General features: G+C 32.9%; 1 protein-coding gene across 2 annotated transcripts in view; it reads right to left on the bottom strand.

Moving 5' to 3' along the window:
- Positions 1-17,500, bottom strand: part of LOC137625763 (high affinity cGMP-specific 3',5'-cyclic phosphodiesterase 9A-like) — a 1,119,254-nt gene that overhangs the window by 29,199 nt on the left and 1,072,555 nt on the right. For both annotated transcript variants that reach the window (XM_068356658.1, XM_068356664.1), the window contains one exon: positions 1,228-1,363. In XM_068356658.1, the coding sequence (XP_068212759.1) occupies positions 1,228-1,363 (136 nt within the window). The remainder of the gene's footprint in view (positions 1-1,227; positions 1,364-17,500) is intronic.

The following is a 17,500-nucleotide window of genomic DNA, read 5'->3' as shown; positions in this document are numbered from 1 at the left end:
TATATGTGGCATACACAGACCTAGACAAAGAAAACATTAGATCTTATATAACGACAATATGGAGCAGGTTGAGAATATTAGGACTATAAATGATAGGTGGCTGAGAACAATTAAAAATTCTTATGGATGAAATGAAGCATTTATCAGAGAATGTTGGAAGAAGAGTGACTCGTTTTACGGGACTGCGTTATGCCTGTAGTAGTTCAACATATTCATAGATGGGGTGATTCGAGTGGTCAGAGAAAGTACTGTGGATATAGGTGTCATGTTCGTGATAAGAAATTGAGTTAGGAATGGGATGTGGAATGGTTGATGTTTGCATATGAAACTGTTCTGATCAAGGGCAGTGGAGGGAAACTACAAAAGCTTGCTAAATAGTTGGAAAGTTCTGTAAGTGAAAAAATTTGAATTAAATGTGATTTACTGTAAGGTAATGAGGGTAGATGGAAACGAAGCATAAATAATGAATGCTATAGTGGATAGTGGCAGAATAGTTGTCGATTCAAGTAATTATTTTTGAGCAAATATAATGGATTAAGGAAAGATTAATGAAGACGTTTGGCTCAGAACAGGTAAGTAAAATAGGTAGTACCAGGGAAGTCAAGGTGGGAATGTATAAAGGGATTGTGAAAGCACTTCTCCTTTTGAATGTTAAGTGCCACTGAAAGAGAAATGGCCGAAGCTGTAGGGATGAACTTTGTTTAATCATGACAGAATGGGAAATTTGGAAAAACACAGATGTTGTAAAAGGATGGTTCATAGTATTATAATGTGATTTAATTATGCAGAAAGAATGAACGACAATATATTAGTCAAAATAGTACGTACACCTAGAAAGGGTTAGACAGATGGTGTGAAAGAAATATTGGACAGGAAGGGCCCTGATAAACTGGAAAATCATGTTGTGGAATATTCACTGCATGCATATGTGGATCTTCCAAGACAGAGTAGTTAAAGAATGAATGTGGAAGTACTCTTGTTCTCCTCCAGAGTCCCCTTCTGTTCAGAAAAAATGGCTTAATGTTTGAATACAAACAACACACAGACACACACACACACATATATATATATATATATATATATACATATATATATATATATATATATGTATATATATATATATATATATATATATATATATATATATATATATATATATATGGGAACATTTACTAAGTAAAATTATAAAATCACTTTAACTAATGCCAAGGAAACAAAGAACATTACCATCTGGGAGACGCAGAATGCGTGTTGAAAGTTGTGGAAAGGAACTTGGTTGTAGCAATGATAGACTCTGCAGAGAAAGTTACGTAGTACCTCAGTTTCGATTCCAAACTTGGTCGTAAGCCCGAGGTCATTATACCTGAAATAAACAAGATGCGATGGAAATTAATGATCTTGCTTCTAGGATATACATAACATTATGTTTTTTTTTTTTCTGGAGCAGGATGGAATGCCTGTACCTATATAAATCACAAAAATGATGAAAGTGGTAGGACTTTCACAAATATATGTATAGAAAGTCTTGAAGTATCATCGTGAGGAAGTTTAGTTTAGCTTTTAATAATTAAACAAAAGTCCTTGCAATGGTTAGGTCATTAAGCTTTGGGATAAATTGGCAAATGAAACCTAAAAGAAACTATTCAGTTATTAACAAATTCCAAGGACCTGCATCTGCTTTATTCGTCTTATTTTGGAAGGGAAATAGATCAGAAACAGGTAAAACATTTATAACTATTACCTTTAGCGTCTATCAGTATTAACAGTGTTATTATCATAATTTTTATCATCATTACTACGTAATCATAAAAAGCGCTTTCCATGAAAATTTCAAGGGCATAATGCGTTTTCATTTTTGTAGCATTTCATTACTATCACATCTCATGTGATTCAGAAAGAAAGTTATTTGAAATAGTTGCATATAAGGAAATGTCTGAGAGGCTAGAGGTATAAAAATAAACATGACCTGTATGATAAGGATTCATAAGCTCTGATTCTTACCTCAAACAGAGATGCTGCTCTGCGGCACCATCCCCATCACTAGTGTCAACACACAGATCCATTTTTTTTTAGTTCCTTACGGATGACTATACAATAGCGTTAGTTATAATAATATCAAGATCTGAGAAGCACACCAACATCAAAATAACCTTGAAGAGCAAGACAAAGACTACCGTTCCCTTTATCATAGTTCTTTTCAACAAGTTTTGTCAACAACGATAAATCAAAGAGCACATATGAATCAAAACAGGCTGCAAAGGCCTAATAGAAAATTAGTCCTTAACGTCACGCAACTAACTCTTAAAATATAATACAGTATGAAGATTAAGTTTTATTCAGAAGAACAGAGACTAGCCAGTGATCCAATTAAAGGCTTGATTACATTATACTTAAACATAGAAGATTAAAAAATGGGACATAAACACTTTTGTTTATCTTAGGTGACAAAAACCGAAAGGGTAGAAACTTCTATTGCCTTTTCTATTAAGAAGAAACGATATGAATATACACAGGTTGTGTAAGGTAGGCTTGGATAAGGAAAATATTTCGTAGGAAATGATGAGAGAAACAATGATTTCATAGCACAATATAGAGGTAAAAGCAGTAGCGGTGCTTCAAAGGATTATACATACACACACACACACACACACACACACACACACACACACATATATATATATATATATATATATATATATATATATATATATATATATATATATATATAATTATCATCATCCGTTACTAGTCCTCTGCATAACAAGGGCATCAGACATGTCCTTCCACTCTCGTTTATTTAAGGTCTTTCTTTGCCAGTTTATATCTGTAAATTTTCTTAGCTCGTCAATCCATCGTCTTCTCTTCCTTCCCCTGCATTTTTGCAATCTATAGTGAACCTATTTTGTTATTCTTAACGTTCGTTTATTATCTGTCATTCTCATCATATGGCCTGCCCATGTCCATTTCTTTTTCTTACATATTGTTAGAATATTCTCTACTTTATTTTGCTCTCTTATCCATGTTTCTCTTTTTCTGTCTCTTAGTGTTATTACCATTATTATGGTTTCCATTGCTCTTTGAGTTGTAAATAGCTTATGTTACAATGCTCTCGTAAGACTCCAAGTTTCTGATGTATAAGTTAATACTGGTACAGTTACTGGTCTGATTGAAAGCTTTTCTTTTTAGGAAGGAGGCATTTTACTTCTCACAACCTCAGTTTGTTTAGCAAAAGCTCTCTGTACTATGCTTATCCTTCTTTTAATTTCGGTTTCATGTTCTGGGGAAACAGTTACTGAGTGTCCTAAGTATGCATATTGATTAAGTCAGGATGCCTGAAAACTTTAAATCAATCAAGCAATCAATCAATCATTAACAATCTGTAGAGGCTCGTCCATAACCCTAATTATTATTATTATTATTATTATTATTATTATTATTATTATTATTATTATTATTATTAATATTATTATTATTAAAAGCCAAGCTACAACCCTAGTTGGAAAAGCAAGATACTATAAGCCCAAGGGCTCCAACAGGGAAAATAGCCCAGTGAGGAAAGGAAATAAGGAAATAGATAAGCTACAAGAGAGGTAATAAATAATCAAAATACAGTATTTTAAGAACAGTAACAACAATTAAATTAGATCTTTTATATATAAACTATAAAAACAAACAAGGGGAAGAGAAATAGGATAGAACAGCGTGCCAAAGTGTACCCTTAAGCAAGAGAACTCTAATCAAAGACAGTGGAAGACCATGATACAGAGGCTATGGCACTACAAAAGACTAAAGAACAATGGTTTGATTTTGGAGTGTACCTCTCCTAGAAGAGCTACTTATCATAGCTAAAAAGTCTCTTCTACCCTTACCAAGAGGAAAGTTACCACTGAACAATGACAGTGCAGTAGTTAACCCCTTGTGGAAAAGAAAATTTTGTGGTATTTCCAGTGTTTTCAGGTGTGTGAGGACAGAAGAGAATGTGGAAAGAATAGGCCAGACTATTTGGTGTATGCGTAGGCAAAGATAAAACGAGCCATAACCAGAGAGAGGGATCCAATGTAGTACTGCCTGGCCAGTTAATGGACCCAGTAACTCTCTAATGGTAGCATCTTAACGAGTGGCTGGTGGCCTTTTGTTTCTCTGGATTTTCATTGAACATCATCTTAGTTTTACTCATATTCATTTTCAGTCCTACATTTCTGCTTCCTCTATTAAAATCATCTTTTACAATTCTTCCCATGATGTGGAAAAGAAAATTTTGTGGTATTTCCAGTGTTTTCAGGTGTGTGAGGACAGAAGAGAATGTGGAAAGAATAGGCCAGACTATTTGGTGTATGTGTAGGCAAAGATAAAACGAGCCATAACCAGAGAGAGGGATCCAATGTAGTACTGCCTGGCCAGTTAATGGACCCAGTAACTCTCTAATGGTAGCATCTTAACGAGTGGCTGGTGGCCTTTTGTTTCTCTGGATTTTCATTGAACATCATCTTAGTTTTACTCATATTCATTTTCAGTCCTACATTTCTGCTTCCTCTATTAAAATCATCTTTTACAATTCTTCCCATGATTCATTAAACAGAACTATGTCATCTGCAAATCTCAAGTTGCCGAGGTATGTCTCATTAATATTAGTTTCTATATTTTCCAAATCTAAATTCTTTAAAGCTTCATCTAGACATGCTGCATATAATTCAAGAGATGGGGTCACGCCGTCTAAATCCTTTCTCAATTGGATTTTTCTCACTACCTTTATGTAGTTTTAGGATTGCCATACTTCCCATATAAACATCTTCAAGTGTTCCAACATAAAGGTTGTGTCCTACAGAACTTGCGGGTGAATTGCTACAGAATGGCAATACTAAATTCACCAAACATACTCGATATTCGTACTTCATGCTGAAATCAATTGGCCAATCTCCACACATGTTCTCAATGCATCCGCACTGGGTGTTTCTTCCGCTCTCAGATTTTTTTAACTGCTAAAAATTTTGGTTGCGGATGGGAGTTCGTAATACATTAAAATTTCATATTCAATACATTTGTAATTCATACCCAATTCATCCATTATTATTCGTTGCGTTCGTCTTTTATCTGCAACTCACGGGTAATTGTGTGTTGGTAGCGGAATCATGAATGTATACCGAATGTATAATGTACCTAACTCATCCATACTACGAATTACTATGAATTATAAGAATGCATTCCAAATACATAGAGTATGAATTGAGAACCAATAGCAATTGGATTAAGGTAACCCAAGATTGTTTATAGAAGTGAGCCAGAAATGGACTCATGTCAATTGTCATTCAACGTAATGTATTTGCGAAAGGGGATGTAAATATCGTGTGATCTTCCCAGATGTATTTCCATAGCTGTCCGGGGTGGAACTAGCATAGAATATCTAGTCTAGGAAAATTCAATAATATTTTCATCGTTCATTAAATACCAACATTAAAAAGAAACTCAATTTTCATTGTATTTCTAAGATAAAAAAACACAACTTCTTCATTCAGAAGTCTATTGAAAATCTAGTATATTTTCATCCTCTTGGTTTATACATTGACTTAGCGTAGAACAACTATCATCATGATATTTACACACTCTATTAAAAAAGTAAAGCACAATCTAAATGTCTCTACAACTATGGACTATTAAATGGAGATAACGTCTATAAACTTATGGCATTTTGAATTTGCAGAAAATTGGGTTCTCACGACACATTGTAATAATGCTTACAAAGAAATTAAATGAAAAGTTATTATTATTATTATTATTATTATTATTATTATTATTATTATTATTATTATTATTATTATTATTATTATTATTACTACAGGCTAATCTACAACCCTAGCTGGAAAAGAATGATGATATAAGCCCGATGACTCTAACATGAAAAAATATCCCAGCGAGGAAAGGAAACAAGGAAATGAATAAACTACAAGAGAAGGAATGAACAATCAAAATAAAATATTTAGAGAACAATATCGATATTACAATAGGTCTTTCATATACAAAAATGAAAAACTTAAAAAAAACAAGAAGAGAAATAAGATAGAATAGTGTGCTTAAGTGTACCCTAACGCAAGAAACAGTGGAAGACCATGGTACAGAGGCTATGTTTGATGGTTTGTTTCCTACATTCAAATTATTTACAAAAAAATCTTGAGTGTTATAATAAGAAAAATACTTAATAAATAGATTGCCAACGCGATAACACCCAAATTCAATATGGAAATTTACATCAATGAAGTTAGGCTATTATTAAGTTGTTAGGGCAACGCTGTTTTTTCAACGATGAAAAGCCCTCATTTCTCTCAAGGGGAATATTTCAAAAGTCCCTCTTATAGACAGCTATACCAAGAAGACATGAAAGCCAGTCGATTCCCGAAAGTTATCGTCAATTAATATTCTCATAGATATTTGCACTGAAATAAATGTTATGGGTAAAATTCTATCAATGGAAAGTGATATGGTTTTCATTATATTTATTCTAAGTATTGCTGCAAAGCCTCCAGGGATGGTATTATATTGCAAAAACGTTAGATATAAAATTTGTAATAGAGGCTGATATTGTTATCACTTTTCTCATTAAGAATATATTACAATAGAAAAAGAAACTGGTACGAAGATGAAGCTAACTTACGTATATATCACTATTCATACCTTACACACATACATACACACACACACACACACACACACACACACATATATATATATATATATATACATATATATATATATATATATATATATATATATTTATATATGTATGTAAGTATGTATATACATACATACACACACACACACACACACACACACACATATATATATATATATATATATATATATATATATATATATATATATAAAATCTGGTGATTGTCTGCGTGTGTCTGCGTGTTCGCTATAGTAAAATTGTACAAGGGACTTACAGAGTATTTAATGATCGAATCTTATGTAATTTTTATCGAGAAAGCTAAACCTGCTATTTCCATTTGATCAGGATCCATCTTGGGGGTCGACGGGCCCCATAATTACAGACCCTCTAAAACGGTATTCCATGAAATTGGGCGAAACCAGACAGGGTCGCACCGTTGACGTCAACTTTTTAAAAATAGTTATTTAGCAATAGAGAAATCTAACGGCGCTATTTTTATTTTGATCAAGAACCACCTTTGGGGGATCTACGGGCCCCATAATTACAAACCCCTTAAAACTGCATTTAATAATGATGAACCAATTGCAATGAATTTCGACATAGAGATTGTATGAACATAGGAGAATATTTGGGGTTATATAAATTTGAAAATTTGTACTAAAAAGGCGGTCCTTGGGTGTTAACGCCACACACACACCATACACTGATTTTCTTTTCCATGTGATACAATGTACAAAAACTTACTATACACTATATTTAAGTTACCCAACATAATATTAAATTCTACAATATAATTAATACATTTAGGTTACTTGAGAAAATATTACATTTACTTCTTATTGAAAGAATACATTAATAAACATAATGCAGGCCTAATTACGATTGACCTATATTATCCTTTGCGCCAAGGTTATATTTTCCAGTCGGTTTATTCATTAATTCCTTTGTCTGTGTGTCTGTGGACAAGATTACGTCAAAACTACTCAACGGTTTTTGACGGAATTTTCACCACAGATAGATCTTATGTCATGGACGACCCCATTATATTTCGAAGATGATCCTGTTCCGGATCTGGATTTGCATTTTTCAAAATTTTAAAGATTACATCAAAGCAAATCGACGGATTTTGACGAAATTTTCGCCACAGATAGATCTTAGGTCACGCACGACCATATTGAATTTTGGAGATGATCCGGATTCTAGATATGGATTTGTCTTTTAAAGATAACGTCAAAACAAACTGACGAATTTTCACGAAATTTCCACCACAGAAGTATCTTAGGCCATGGACGACTCCAATAGCCTTTGGCGGAGGTCAGAAATCTCTGATTACTCTTGTTATGTATGCTTTTTTGAGCATCTTACTCTTCTTACCTTTCGATATTTTCATTGAAAACAATACCTGCATTTGTACAGATTATAACCATCTTTCTAGGGATAAAAATAGCAAACATACCACGCTCTAGTTGTAAAACCAGACAAAATATCAATGTTGCTTTTATGTCTATTTTAACGTGAAAATTTATTATTGTTATCATTATCAAAAAGCGGTATATACATACTGCATTTTAGTTCATTATGAAGGCAGTTACTGATCACAACTTTCAATAGAGCAGTTGTCCGTTAAATTGGCTTTCTGTACTCATGGATCACATTGTCAAGCCCTCAATACAACTGTGTTTGGGATAAAAAAAATTGGTCCCTGCTCCCGGCCAGAATACAAAAAAAAAGGAAAAAAAAAAAAAAAAACCTAGTCTAGTCTGTAGACTAGTCATCTGACTTGGAAAAAAAAAGAAGAAAAAAAAAAAAACCGTCTGTAGACTAATCCAACATGGCTCAGTTGGATAAGTCAACTGCCAAGTTTTCTATTGGTTCAGAGGCATACATTCGAATCCTATCCCTTGAAAATGTACATATCTTGTATGAATTCAACTTTCGGTATACTATACCAGACATGAAGCTATCAAAAACTAATTACGCTCAATTTTTGAAAGGATGCGTTAGAGATAAAATTACTATTAATATATATATATATATATATATATATATATATATATATATATATATATATATATACATATATATATATATACATATAATATATATATATATGTATATATATATATATAATAAAAAATAGAAGGCTTCTTGCTGTAGGTCTATGTGCCAATATGCTGACCATTGCCTCATTTAAACACAAAATTTGTAATCCATTTCTTACTTTCCGTTTGTTAGAATAGCTTTTTATCTACTACATATAGAATTTATATCCATCAGTTACTCCTAATTTTCTTTTTTGACTTGTAAAAACAGTTTGTTTTGGTTTTTCACTCCTTCCCTACATAAATACTTAACATTCAACATCTTAACGACCGTTTTATGACTGGTGTCCCTCAACTCAATTTATTAGTAGAATCTTGGAAGTGGTGGTGTGAGTATGCCTTTATGTCCTGATATCTGTAATGGTTACAGATGATCTTAGAACCTCTGCTAATCTACCCCTCAAATTTTCTGGTGCATTGTGTAGAAGTTGGATTTTAGTCACCCTAATACCTCCTGCTTAACAGGAGTACCACTGTAGTTTGGCCAGCTCTTGTATTTGGTGAACCGTTGCTACAGGTTAACAGTAGTGTCGCAGTATTCCCCTCTGAAACTTATTCATAAACGTTGCCCTACCAGAGCCTAATCAGACAGATGGCCGTGGCCTATCCATGTACTACCCCCCCTTATTCCTTCAAGGTACTACTACACCCATTCTCCGTCAATCGGCCCCTAAGAAGAACTCAAAGAGCTTATTTAGCCAATAGAATCCACAATCTGGAAACACGGCAATGTTAGGAAGCCCTTTGTGGCGGCCTATTGGAAACGTCCTTGCCTAACGATCTGCCGGACTGGGTTCGAGTCCCGCTCAAGCACGGTAGTTTCTTGTAGTGTTTTCAACCTCATTACCCTTTTATAAACCTACCTGCTGAGTCACAAGCAGTCATTGCCCCTCTCGGATCCTAGCTTGGATTGGATAGGACGCTTGGGCACTGACCATATGTAGGCTACATATGGTCAGTCTTTAGGGCATTGTCCTACTAGCCAGGGTGTTCTCGCTGTCCCTTACCTCTTCCATTCATGAGCGGAGTTTAAACCTTAAACTCTTTATGTGTTAGTAATTGAATTTCCATCCAGCACCTGCATATTAGGTCTTCAGTTGAAGTAAAGAAGGCCAGTTAGTTAGGTTATTAGATTACTCTTATATGAACTCACTTCGGGAGATTTGCTAACCTCTGAGATATCTTGATCTTTTATCACATTTCAGAATAACATTCAGCTTTAAATATTATCACTCTGATATTAGATAATTTCGGTTGATTATTTAACATCTTGACGTCTTGCTTACCTTCTTAACTTTTTACTTTGGGAAGTTTCGTGAAATGAATTAATAGCTTCGAAAATAACAACAAAAAAGGGCTGTATAAAATATTCCTAACCTCAGTCCCAAGTTGAAAGAACACGGAAATCATTCAAAAGTTAAGAGGTCTGAGGCAAGTGATTATGCTCAATGTCACGCACTGTTGATGCTGTGATATACTAATTCTGTTTGGTGTATGGGGCAAAAAAAAAAAAAAAAAAAAAAAAAAAAAAAAATCATAGATTGACATAGATAAGTAATCTGCATACTTAACTATTCAAGAGTTTACGGTACTTGGTTTCTAGACCTTTGGTAAGAATCAATTCATCACGTGTGTGTGTGTGTGTGTGTGTGTGTGTGTGTGTAGCCATAATATTAAAGATAATTGAAAGAGAGGGGGAGAGAGTTATTAAAATCAACCGTTGACAACTTTTTCCGTGAAAAAGTTTCAATTTAGGTTCCCCAGGAATTCTGTTCAGGATGGCTATTTGGTAGGAATCAATTATTCACCAATTAGGTTCAATTTAGAAAAGCTTCTTAAGTGCGTCTTACAATTTTTCTACACTTAGTAGCACAAAACCTGTTTCGGAAAACGGCAAGAATTGCAAAACAAATTCTAATAATTTCCTTTCTTTCCGATATGACTATATATATATATATATATATATATATATATATATATATATATATATATATACATATATATATATATATATATATATACACACACATATATATATATATATATATATATACACACACACACACACACACATATATATATATATATATATATATATATATATATATATATATATATATATATATATATAGGGAAAGTGGATTCAACGGCCTATTTTTCATCAAATTTGCGCAAGATAAAAACGTAATTTAGTTCATGCTTAGAGATGAAAATGAATCAAATTAATTGAAAACATGCAAAAGAATTTGTAGAATCTAATAATATACTGAAAAGAAAAGTCATATAAGCCAACTTCCTTAAAAAGAGATTTCATAAAATAAATTCATTATAAAGAGATGTGTAAAATGTATAGACTAAATTTTGCAAGTTGACCGTCCCTACCATAGTAAACTAATGTTATTTGCCAATAGGAAATAACTACAATCAGGTACAATATTTGCAATAAAGCATCTCTTTCGGACAGAGTTTGCGTGCGTGTGTATATTGCTTTCGTCTTTGTATACAGATTAAAACTATTTCTATATAGAAAAACTTTATAAAATATCTTGATAGAGGTCAAACTATTTAGGATTAATATCAAGTAAAATTGCTTTCAGGCGGCTCTTTGTATATACAAATGCACACACATACATGCGTGTGCGTGTGTGTACACAAATGCCCAAGACACATGCATGCACAATCATACATGTATATACATGATATATACGCATATGTATACAACCCATAATTTTGAAAAAAAAATATATATACGAATGTATGTTTGTGTGAGTAAATGCGTGAAGTGTATGCAGAAGAGTTATATTAATCTATATAAGGAGGGACCTGACAACAATGGCATCACCTATAAATGTTTCGTTTGAACACTCCAACATGGTCGTGCAAACAGTCTACCTATCAAAATATCTCCTCTTTGGTCCATTTTAAAGATGGGTGAGTGATGGGCGGAATAAAAGTTTGAATTATAGTTATGGCGATATACGAACATGTTTCAATATTAGTTCAACCTTTCAATTGTCATAATGAAGATGGCAAGATAAAGGAATCAATCAACATTTAGAATAGTCTAACCCCTTCCATTATTTTTTTTTTTGTAATCTTACATTTCGATTCAGTGCAGAAAAATGTTTCTGTTTTCAATAACAACAAAACAGCGGGAAAAATAACTTATCAATCATTGTGACATTTCATCTTTAACCAATGTATCAAGGAAACAATACTTGTGCACAAAAAATCTAAGCCAATTCATACCCACTAAGAGGTCTCATTAGCAGCGCATCGGTACGCGTTAAAAAATAGAGCTTGTTTTACGGTCAATTTCTGAAATTCCGTTTCTTGTATTGTCGGTGAATAAACCGCTTTCTTGGATTTATTTTCACCGGACGTAGATTTAGTGTATAATTACCCTTCAAAATTCAGCATTGAGTAGCATGCGAGCAGGTTCATAGAAGATCAAATAGCAAAGACAGTTTTATTGAATACACAATAACGGACCAGTGGTACAGTTCGCTGATTGCTCGTTCACAAGACAAAGACAAAATTAAAAAACAATGTACCACTACCACTTGCTTCCACAATGGAAACCGTCCGAGAGGTCTTGAGTCCTTCACGAGAGAGAGGTGCTTTCCTGAGTATGGCCTTAAGTGATCTGTTCTTCCTTTTTGCTGTGGAAAAAAAGAAAAAAAGGAAAAAAAAGAAAAAAAAGGAAAAAAAAAAAAAAAAAAACCTTTCCATAACTGCTCGCTCATGACCTCAAACAACCAATCGCCGAACTGGACCACGGGTCTTCCTGGGGGGTTTGTCGTGGCTTGGGAAAAGGGCGGACCGATTAAAAAAATAATTAAACTGGATTTACACTGATACTATATTTAAGACTTACCGTTAAAACATTTTCGCTATAAGCTAACAAATCATTTTGGAGCAAATCTACAAGTATTATGCTTCTTTCTTCAAATACAAGGATAGAATCAAATCTATGGACCAACTTGGCAAAGCATTTCCTATTTCATTTTCCTAGCACGACCAAACCACCTCAGAACATTGGTGTTTCATTTCACTACTTCAAAATTTCCACTGTTCGTTGCTATGCTTCCTAATTTTTCAAAGCAGAATCACTCAGTATATGCTACAAAAAATTTGAAAGCAACCTTCTCTTTTCATACCACTGACAATCTTCTTCCACTTTCACTAGAATAGTTGGGTAACGACTTGCTTCATCGTTCTTAATCTATTCAACATCTCTTGCAAAGTAACCAATGTCTTCTTTGTCACAGATAATCTATGAATATTCTTTTTTGATTTACCAACATCCGTAATATATACTCTTAAATAACTCCTGGGTGCAAACGTTCCGTACCCTTCATCTAGCTACACCAGTCAAAGCTGTATTTCAAAGTATCAAAGATATTTTCAAAATGAATTTTGATGACAAGACATAGAAGGAGAGAGAGAGAGAGAGAGAGAGAGAGAGAGAGAGAGAGAGAGAGAGAGAGAGAGAGAGAGAGAGAGAGAGAGAGAGAGAGAATACTCTTCACTAGCAACAGCGAAAACACTTTTCTTTGAAGATGAGTCCTAAGAAGAAAAAAAAAAAAAAAAACGAACGAACATAAGCTTTCCGATGTTTTAATGAGCAAACTTTAGCATAACTGTAACTTTTTATGAAAACTTTTTCTCCTTGAAACATTCTTTAAATTTTAAAACAAACCTCACGTTTATTCCAATAGCTTGCGCATTAGTAAATTTTTTTTTGCGTCTTAGTGATCAATTCCTACATACAAAACTACAAAGGACTTCTAATCATCAGTATGGCCAACGGTTGACGTATATAGTACGAGAGTCTTCAATGGAGGAATGTATTAACTATATAAATTGTGTGATTAAAAACTTTATATACGTAAAAGCATATTATTAATTTCAGTGCTTGTGCAGCAGCTGTTACATAAGGCATAAAAAGTGTTAGACTTCTAACCAACTCATAAAAGAATATGTACAATACTTAAAAAAAAAAAAAAAAAAAAAAAAAAAAAAAAAAAAAAAAATACTTAAACTGAATTTGAAAAACGCTTTCTTGCTAAAACTCTGAAAAATTCGCTGTAGCGACGATCTCTTAAAGGACGATATGAGAATCGTAACTACTTCAAGGATTAACTATCATTTTTTAGGAAATATATCGATTTCAGATCCTTATATTATATTACCACTGGGAAAAAAAATTCTATTATCTGATCCCAGAACGTACGACACAATCTATTCTTAAAAATATTAAGCAGGATTTCTAATATACACAGAGACGACTCAAATTCAAACTTTCAAAATAAGCAACAGTCATTTTTTCCATTTTATGGAAAAAAATCTCAATAATATTGGATCTTCCTTTAATAGAAATAACATCATATTCTGAATTTTTAGAATACTGGAAACTTCTGACGTTTTCACAAGGGTTATCAAACAAATTGGATTCACAAGACACTGGGAAATGTACTCAAATCCTAATTTCCATTAGTATAACTTAGCAAGACTCCTAGTACTGATCTTTTCTGTGCTTCTATACTCGAAGTAAGGTTTTGATAAACTTTACCTTTACCTTTCACTTCTTACAAAGTAGTTATTGTTGGTATCCTTTATTCCAGAATCTTTACTCACTACGCATGTCCCTGACACATCTTATCCAGTATGTTTATCAAATGATAGTCATTGGAAATTAAGCTTAAAATAGGAGTGCTTATTCCAATTTTTTATTATTGGACATGTGTTACCATTCTTATATATATATATATATATATATATATATATATATATATATATATATATATATATATATATATATATAAAACACGAATCTGGGGATATGGTTGGTTATCTTACCTAAAACACTGAAGGATATGTTTCAACCAACCGTTTATACCAAATATAACAGAGACACCCTCTGCTGCCTTGTAGCATTTTATATTATTGCTTCCGTTTACTAATTTCGCTTTTTTTGAGTTCCAGTCTCTAGTCGAAATCATGACGGGGTATGTTTGTGTGTAGTCAGGTGACCAAATAGGATCTTGATATAAAGAATTGTATTGGTAACAAACTTGTGATTTAATATAATTCTCCTCTAGAGGTTGAAGGTATGGTCCTAGGAAGGAGTAGGAGTTTCATGTCTTTCTAACAATTTATTAAGATCAACTACCCCAAAACGGGTCTTACTTACCCTAATCCTTAAAGAGAATTACTGATCTTCTCCACGACAACAACAACAACAACAATAATAATAATAATAATAATAATAATAATAATAATAATAATAATAATAATAATAATGTTAATAATCATAATAATAATAATAATAATAGTAGTGAAGATAAAAAAAGCTCCTTTTCCTGTCTCTAACAAAATTGATAAAATAAAATTACGGAATTCCTTCCCACAAATAAAGCTAAATTTAGCCTTTTAAAAATAAGATGAGAAAAATTGTACTATTATGATAATTCAAAAGAGAAGGAGAAGAAGAAAAAAAAGGAAGAGACTGAATAAATGGAGGAACAAATAATACTGGATTTAGACTCGGCCCCTTCCAAAAGCCTCGCCCACACAGGCCTACAAACTTTTCCGGCAAACATTGTTCGAAAACAGTTTGTAAACAATTGGTTGTTGTGGCAGAGGCCAGACACCACAGGAATTTCTCACCTCCTGCAATCACCATTAAATGGCCGTGGTATCCTTGCGTGTTCATTAATGGAAGAGAAATAATGGCAGAAATTTCGTTATTTAATCAACTGATATGCTGGAAGCTTGAGGAAAACCCCATGCTGTGTTTAAGAATCTTGGGTATTAAAACCCACAATTTATCGTTGTATATTAGCTGATGAATGAAAATGTTTTACTTTGGTTCGAAGGTAAACTAAAAGCATATGACAATTAAAAGACATGAGCTTTTTTTCGTGTGATTGTCAGATGATTTTAGTTTACCTTCGAACCAATGGGAAACTTTTTCATTCTTCAGCTGAAGAGGCACTTTGGAAAAAGTGCGAACGCTTCTGTCTTTTTTAAATATACAACGATAAATAACTGGATTTTTAATATCCCACTTTCTTTTAAATAAATAAAAGGAGTGTTTTGAGAACTCTTTTTTGATAAGGAATAGGGGAAGCAATTTAAGCATTTATCCTTTTTTTTTTTTCCCGAAAAAACCGTAGACAAACTTAATAGGAAGACACCTGAAGGAAAAGGCACCAACCTTCCTTTGAGTTCCATTAGAAAAATATCAGCAAGTGGAAAATAGAATAATTTCATGCTTACTCTTGTGAATCTTAATTCTCCTCTGTACAAAAAATTAAACCATTAATCCACTCCTATGAATAATAAAGTACCAAAATCAACAACAGAAGAGATACAAAAATTGTACCTATAGTGCAAACTCAATATATCCTAAGGTAGATACGTTACGGTATATTGCGAGTTCTGAGAACATTGGTTTAAAAATCCAGTTACTATCCGGTATACGCCCGCTAAATGCGCCAATGACATGACATTTTGCAACAGACATCTCACCGGAGCTGAATCTCTAGACATTTACATGGTAAAAATGAACGTATAGTGCAAATTATAAGGGATGAGTTAAACCCTTACAAAACTCAAAGTAAGATTATGAATGCTCCTAGGATATTGGATCCCACCATACAGATCTTTTAATTGACAACGTTTCTTTAACTACATGTATAGAAGTCACCTTGATTGCATATTATCCTTTCAGAAACATATCTGATCTGGCTCTTTTTCAATCGTTATATTAAGAGTTTTTCGATATTTTTGTAGGTATGTCTATTCCGAAGAAATGCTGTAGTTGTTGTGCTCTGCAATGCCTTTTCAAGTCTTATCAGTCAACTCTCACCTTACTTATTGGAAAAAAACGTGTGGTCTGTATATTATTTTACATCTTAATATTATTCTCTACAATCTTACTTCAATTACAGCGTTGCACAAGATGCTTAAGATTGTTCAGAATTCTAACTATCCTTGCTAATTCCAAGTCTTGTCTTTTTATTAAGATTGTTCAAAAAAAAAAAAAAAAAGTGGAATAGTTTTAAACACTTTAGTTGAATCGGGTTAACTTCAGAAGTTCCAAACTCAGCGAAGATATTTCCTCGAGTTGGTTGACGTAATTCTCGTTCTCATAGTTTATCTGTTATTATTTACCTAACTTTGTTGTTGATCTTAATTTGTTCTTATTTTGTATTAGTTTTCTTTTATGATGTATTCTTTCTTTCTCCATACTGGCGTGCTTCATTGTGCTTATACCGTTCCACTACTGTTGAAGCTTGACTTATTATTATTATCATTATTACTTGCTAAGCTACAACCCTAGTTGGAAACGCAGGATGCTATAAGCCCAGGGGCCGTAACATGAAAAATAGCCCAGTGAGGAAAGGAAACAAAGAAAAAATATTTTAAGAATAGTAACAACATTAAAATAAATAATTCCTATATAAACTATAAAAACTTTAACAAAGCAGAGAAAGAGTAATAATAATACTAATGGTGATGATAATGATTATGAAAACGACCAAAAGGGTCAGATAATGAATAGGATATATTCCAAAAAGCGTTTTCATAACTACTTCATACCAAAAGTGTTCACTTCTTGGGAATAAAAAAAGAAAAAACAATGCAATTTATGGAAATATATTCTGTGGTCACATAATACCTTCTATCAAATCGAATAGAATACATCTTGCTGAAATAATATTTA

Source organism: Palaemon carinicauda, chromosome 2, assembly GCF_036898095.1.
Source record: "Palaemon carinicauda isolate YSFRI2023 chromosome 2, ASM3689809v2, whole genome shotgun sequence".
NCBI classification, from domain to species: Eukaryota; Metazoa; Arthropoda; class Malacostraca; order Decapoda; family Palaemonidae; genus Palaemon; species Palaemon carinicauda.
The sequence above is the reverse complement of the archived record's forward strand: the minus strand, read 5'-3'. Positions and strand labels throughout refer to the sequence as shown.